The following is a 7,248-nucleotide window of genomic DNA, read 5'->3' as shown; positions in this document are numbered from 1 at the left end:
GCGCTCGCGTGCGTGTACGGTGTCAAAAAGATGCACCAATACCTTTTCGGGGCCAAGTTCGTGTTAGAAACCGGCCACAAGCCCCTCACGTCCCTACTATCTGAGAGCAAGGCAATAAACGGCAACGCCTCGGCGCGCATTCAACGGTGGGCACTCATGCTGGCGTCTTACGACTACACCATAAGGCACAGACCAGGCACAGACAACTGTGCCGACGCGCTTAGCAGGCTACCCCTGGCGACCACGGAAGGGTCTGACGAACAGGACTGTGAGATAGTCATGGCAATCAATGCCTTTGAGTCCTCAGGTTCGCCCATGACGGCTCGCCAAATCAGAGCCTGGACGACCAGCGACCCCACGTTATTCCTCATAAAAAGATGTGTCTTAACTGGTGACTGGGCAGAGGCTCGCGATGCCTGCCCCGAGGAGATCAAACCATTCCATAGTCGCATGCATGAGCTGTCACTACAAGCAGACTGCCTGATGTGGGGCAGCCGAGTAGTCATGTCTCCGCGAGGCAGAGAGGCATTTGTCCGGGAGCTCCACCACGAGCACCTGGGGATCGTTCTCCATGAAGGCCATAGCCAGATCCCACATCTAGTGGCCTGGCATTGACGTGGACTTGGAGCTCTGCGTCCGACGGTGCACCATTTGTGCCCAACTCAGTAATGCCCCCAGGGAGGCCCCCCTGAGCTCCTGGCCCTGGCCCATCAAACTGTGGTCGCGGGTGCATGTAGACTATGCGAGCCCATTCATGGGCAAAATGTTCCTCGTAGTTGTAGATGCATTTTCAAAGTGGATCGAATGCACCATTTTAAACTCGAGCACCACCTCCACCACTGTGGAGAGCCTTGGAACTATGTTTGCAATGCATGGCATTCCTGACATATTGGTCAGTGATAATGGCCCGTGCTTCACCAGCGCAGAATTCCAAGATTTTATAATCACGTTAAGGCGGCACCATTCAAGCCAGCCTCCGACAGCCAGGCGGAGCGAGCAGTGCAAATCATTAAATAAGGAATGTTCAAAATCCAAGGTCCCACGCTGCAGGGCTGCCTGTCACAACTGCTGCTGGCATACAGATCTTGTCCGCATTCATTGACTGGAGCTCCCCCTGCGCAACTATTGATGAAATGGACCTTAAAGACAAGGCTCTCATTAATCCTCCCAGACATGCATGAAATTGTTGAGGCAAAGCACTGTAAGCTAACTGAGAACCATGACCGAAATTCGAGGGGGAGATGGAATGAGATAGGGGACAAAGTGTTTGTGCTAAACTATGGCAGGGGTCCCAAATGGCTTGCAGGGACAGGAACAGGCAAGGAAGGAAACAGGCCACTGGTGGTACAAATAGACAATGGCTAAACCTGCCGGAGGCATGTAGACCAAGTCAAAAGTAGATTTACCAACAACACTGCTGAACCAGAGTGGAACCAGAGTACAATGTGGAACTCACACCACACCTGGTGGACAGACAGAGGGAACAACCTGAGGAAAGGGCAATCCCAACAGACAGCCCAGGCGAGACACCAACAATCATACTGAACGAAACAGACAGCCCAGGCGAGATACCAGCAATCACACCGAAAGAAAAACAGACACCAAGGCAAACAACTGAACCACAACTAAGACGCTCCACGCAAGAGCGTAGACCACCTGAGAGACTGAACCTATAAAGACAATAAGACCTTGGGGGAGGGTGATGTCATGTCACACTACTGTACATAACTGATCTCACACTACTATACATAACTATATCTTACCATGTTATACATGACTGTAACTAGAGATGACCTGTAACCACAAGCTTACCTTACCACCAGGGATGCACTTGCAGGAGACACTGGATATCTGTCCCAGACAGGTATATAAAGAGAGGTCTCAGGCAAGTGTGGCATTTGAGAGCTGTGTAATAAAGGTGCAGGTCCTGAGTGACCTTCACTTCAGCATGTGCCTCATGTGAGTCTGTACTGCAGGGACAGGACTTCACACAATGCAATCAGGGAGGCGCCACTAAGTTTATGGCCTTGACCCTCCAAACCGTGGTCTAGGGTCCATGTTGACTATGCAGACCCGTTTTTGGGTAAAATGTTCCTTATGGTTGTAGATGCGTACTCCAAATGGATTGAATGTGAGATAATGTCGGCAAGCACGTCCGCTGCCACCACTGAAAGCCTGCGGGCCATGTTTGCCGTGCAGGGACTACTCGATGACCTGGTGAGCGACAACGGGTTATGTTTTATCAGTGCCGAGTTCGCCGAGTTCATGACCCGTAATGGGATTAAACATGTTACATCTGCCCTGTTCAAACCAGCATCCAATGGTCAGGCAGAGAGAGCAGTGCAAATCATCAAGCAGGGTTTGAAGAGTGTAACTGAAGGCTCACTGCAGACTCACCTATCCCGAGTCCTGCTTTGCTACCGCACAAGACCCCACTCACTCACTGGGATTTTACCTGCTAAACTGTTCATGAAAAGGGCACTCAAGACAAGGCTCTCGTTAATTCACCTTGATCTACATGAACAGGTAGAGAGCAGGCGGCTTCAACAAAGTGCATATCATGATAGCGCAAATGAGTCACGTGAAATTGAAATCAATGATCCTGTATTTGTATTGAATTATGGACAAGGTCCCAAGTGGTTTCACGGCATCATTGTGGCCAAAGAGGGGAGCAGGGTGTTTTGGGTCAAACTTTCAAATGGACTCATTCATCGGAAACACTTGGACCAAATCAAACTCAGATTTACAGACTATCCTGAGCAACCCACTTTGGATCCTACCTTCTTTGACCCCCCCCAACATACACACCAGTGGCAACCAACACCGCAGTTGGCCACGAAGCAGAACCCATCACCGACAGCAGCCCAGCAGGACTCACCCCACCCAGCAGCCCAGCAAGGCCAGCTGCACCCCTGCCCAGTGAGAGCCCAACAAACAATTCACCAAAACCAGCATTTGCACCGAGAAGATCAACCAGGGAAAGAAAGGCCCCAGATCGACTCACCTTGTAAATAGTTACACTATTGACTTTGGGGGGGGGGAGTGTTGTTATATATGTAAACTTGTATATAAATATACCTTGTATAGCCACCAGATGGCTCATCCCCTGGAGTCCCAATGGATCCCACTATCCTTTGGGAGCACAGGTAATTAAGAAGGCCTCACAGGCTGGAGAGATACTCTGGAGACCTGCAATATAAACCAAGGTCACACTTTACTTTGAGCTCACAGTATCCAGTCAGACTCTTTATTCATACATAACAGTTTTGCCTACTCACTTAGTCAGTTTATGAGGCTGAAATTGACCCTTTCGATAAGGCATCTAGCCACCTGAAAGCGGCAGCCATGGGCCGGCGCGGAATGGCCACCAAGTCACGGCAGACTGGCCGATATTCGCAGAATTGCCCTCATGGGTTCTAGCTGCGGTGTGGAGATCCGCCCTGCTCATCCCACTTCCGCCCTGCTCCTGCAGATGCGTTGTTAACGATGTCTTCAGAGTGCGTACCGCAACGGGCCTGCCGGAAGGTAAATTCACCTCAAACAGTCTTCTGGCCGCCTCTCGGTGCCAACGACAGGTTTCTGGATCAGGACATAGTGCTTGCTCAAGACCGCCAGCGGCCTTTAAAGGCATGTTGTGTAGCAGCATTCTTGTCACTGAGAATCTTTCGGACTTTTCCAAACTTTGCAAGTTGCCTTGTTCACAGCGGGATTAAGTTATAGTGGGCTAGGCTTTTCAATCTCTACAAAGGAGAGGATTTTTCCGGACTTTTCAAAACATTGTGAGTTGCCTTGTTGACAGTGGAATTGAATCATAGTGGGCCCTTGTTGACAGCGGGATTGAGTTATCATGGAGCTTCAATCTCGACAACAGAGAGCCGTGATTTTGGAGGCTCTGCTTGCGGAAGAGAACTAAATGGGGTCAGTGCTGGCAGCGCAATGTCTCCTGAACATTATGCATGGCAGAGAGACACGCAGGAGAAGGTGGCGCCGTCTCCAGTGGCTCCAGAGGCAGCAGGCAAGGCACGCAGCACACATGACTGAGGAACATGTAGAAGGTCATGGAGATGGTGACAGACCTGAACCCAGAGAGGTGCCCCAGGAAGGACTTCAGGAAGGGCCTGCCGTCAGGAGGAGGGTCAGGTACGCAGAACCCCCACACCAGATCGTGGGTGAGATGGAAGGAGGCAGTATGCACAGGAGACAGATGCTTGACAGCAGCAGTCTACAGAGGGTGAGGACCAACAAAAGCTGGAGGGAGAAGGCAATGAGGCAGCTGTCAGAGGAAGATGCCAACATAGTCATGGGGGCAGAAGGCTGTGTTGTCAAAGGGTCTACAGACAGAAGTTCTCATACATGGACCTGATGGATGACCAGTGTCTCTGGAGACTGCGATTCCGGAAGGACATCGTGATGGAGCTGTGCAATCTCCTGCAGCCAGACCTGCAGCGTCAAACTAGGTTGGGGACAGCTCTGACCGTTGCATCCAAGGTGACCATCGCACTCAATTTCTATGCGACTGGATCTTTTCAAGCTGCAACAGCAGACATCTCGAGCATCTCCCAGTTCGCCACACATAGCTCCATGGGTCAGGTGACAGATGCTCTCTGTAAGAGGAGGAGGGACCACATATCCTTCCTAATGAGCAGGGAGAAGCAGTTGGAGCAGCAGACGAGATTCGTGAGGTTTGCGGACTTCCCCAGGGTTCAAAACGCCATAGACTGCACCCACGTCGCATTGAGGGCACTACAGAACAATCCCGAGTTCTTCCGTAACCGCAAGGTATTCTATTCCCTCTATGTCCAGCTGGTGTGCAACCACAACCACAAAATCATTGCAGTTGATGCCCAGTATCCTGGCAGCAGCCACGATGCTTTCATCTTGTGCCAGACCGGTATGCCAGGCGTCTTTGCTGGGCCAAACCAAGATTGCAGCTGGTTCCTTGGAGACAAGGGCTACCCACTGTGCACTGGGCTGCTGACTCCTCTTCGCAACCCCAGGACTGCTGCGCAGCAAGCCTACAATGACTCCCAATCAGCCATCAGGTGCATCATTGAACAGACCATCGGAATCCTCAAACAGAGCTTCCGTTGCCTGGATCGCTCAGGAGGAGTGCTGCAGTACTCGCCTGAGCAGGTGTCCCTCTTCGTGGTGGTATGCTTCATGCTTCACAACCTGGCAATCAAGAGGGCACAACCATTGGAGGATGAGGCAGCAGTACCACCTGACGAGGAGGACCAGGAAGAGGAGGCGCAGGAGCATGACATGCAGCAGGAGGAGGAGGAGGCACAGGAGGAGGACCAAGATGAGGGTCGGCGGCCTCGTAGGAAGCGGCGTAGCCATCGGGACCCTGCAAGGGAAGGCCTAAACCATCTCATTGCTGTTCGTTTCCGATGAGTTCATCCACACTTCATCCTTCATCTGTGCATCTCCACGGCTAACCCAATGAGCCCTTTCACACATCATTGCCACAGTGAAATGAGAGACCTGCACAGATATTGAAACACAAAATAAAGATTTATTACACCACAAATAATGGATCCACAAAACATACACATTATCATTTCTCACCTTTGTGCATTTCCATATAACCCCTCTTACGCATACCTATTTTGGAACTACGCCACAGTGTCTCCCCTGTGGCTGCATCATGGCTCTGGGAAGGTTGCTGTGTTTCAGGTGTAGAAGCAACAGATGTCCTTTGAGGACGACCTCAACCAGCTCTGGCCCTGGAACGACCGGCTGCAGACTGGCCGCATCCTCCTCGACATCTTCAGTTGGAATTTGCTGGGGTGATTCCATGCTTGGCAACTGTTACACTCATAATAAATGGTCAGACTGAGTACTGTGCATAATGAGCAAGTGTGACCTTAGCTCCTTTATTAAGATTCCAGAGTGCAAGTACCTCGTGATTGGCCTGCTTATATACTGTGATTCCAAGGGATGCTGGGATCCCTTGGGACGTGCAACAGGTAGGCCCTCTGGTGGACAGGTGTGATGCAGGTTACAAGGGGTTAAATACATACCATCACTCCCCCCCGTGAAATCAACAGTACACTTATTTACAAGGTGAGACGATCTGGGGCTTTGTGCTTTCTTGTCGATCATCTCACCTTGTAAATAAATGAATAAGATCTGACTTTGTAGTCGGATTCAGGTGAATTTATAATGGGGAACAAAGAAATGGGAGACCAATTGAACAAATACTTCGGTTCTATCTTCATGAAGGAAGACACAAATAACCTTCCGAATGTACTAGGGGACAGTGGGTCTAGTGAGAAGGATGAACTGAAGGATATCCTTATTAGGCAGGAAATTGTGTTAGGGAAATTGATGGGATTGAAGGCCGATAAATCCCTGGGGCTTGATAGTCTGCATCCCAGAGTACTTAAGGAAGTGGCCCTAGAAATAGTGGATGCATTGGTGATCATTTTGCAACAGTCTATCGACTCTGGATTAGTTCCTATGGACTGGAGGGTAGCTAATGTAACACCACTTTTTAAAAAAGGAGGGAGGGAGAAAGAGGGTAATTATAGACCAGTTAGCCTGACATCAGTAGTGGGGAAAATGTTGGAATCAATCATTAAGGATGAAATAGCAGTGCATTTGGAAAGCAGTGACATGATCGGTCCAAGTCAACATGGATTTATGAAAGGGAAATCATGCTTGACAAATCTTCTGGAATTTTTTGAGGATGTAACTAGCAGAGTGGACAAGGGAGAACCAGTGGATGTGGTGTATTTGGACTTTCAAAAGGCTTTTGACAAGGTCCCGCACAAGAGATTGGCGTGCAAAATCAAAGCACATGGTATTGGGGGTAATGTACTGATGTGGATAGAGAACTGGTTGGCAGACAGGAAGCAGAGAGTCGGGATAAACGGGTCCTTTTCAGAATGGCAGGCAGCGACTAGTGGAGTGCCGCAGGGCTCAGTGCTGGGACCCCAGCTCTTTACAATATACATTAACAATTTAGATGAAGGAATTGAGTGTAATGTCTCCAAGTTTGCAGACAACACTAAACTGGATGGCAGTGTGAGCTGTGAGGAGGACGCTAAGAGGCTGCAGGGTGACTTGGACAGGTTAGATGAGTAGGCAAATGCATGGCAGATGCAGTATAATGTGGATAAATATGACGTTATTCATTTTGGGGGCAAAAACACGAAGGCAGAATATTATCTGAATGGCAGCAGATTAGGAAAACGAAGGGAACTTGCTTAGAACCTGGGTACATGCAGTATCGTTGACGGACGA

The 7,248-nt window shown here is 49.8% G+C and overlaps 1 protein-coding gene across 1 annotated transcript; it reads left to right on the top strand.

The window, feature by feature from the left end:
• Positions 1 to 4,353: 4,353 nt before the first annotated feature.
• Positions 4,354 to 5,394, top strand: LOC139228990 (putative nuclease HARBI1). Its single transcript, XM_070860649.1, has one exon. It carries the CDS (start codon positions 4,354 to 4,356, stop codon positions 5,392 to 5,394), a length of 1,041 nt encoding a protein of 346 aa, XP_070716750.1.
• Positions 5,395 to 7,248: the final 1,854 nt, after the last annotated feature.

This window comes from Pristiophorus japonicus, chromosome 2 (assembly GCF_044704955.1).
Source record: "Pristiophorus japonicus isolate sPriJap1 chromosome 2, sPriJap1.hap1, whole genome shotgun sequence".
NCBI lineage: Eukaryota > Metazoa > Chordata > Chondrichthyes > Pristiophoridae > Pristiophorus > Pristiophorus japonicus.
The sequence above is the reverse complement of the archived record's forward strand: the minus strand, read 5'-3'. Positions and strand labels throughout refer to the sequence as shown.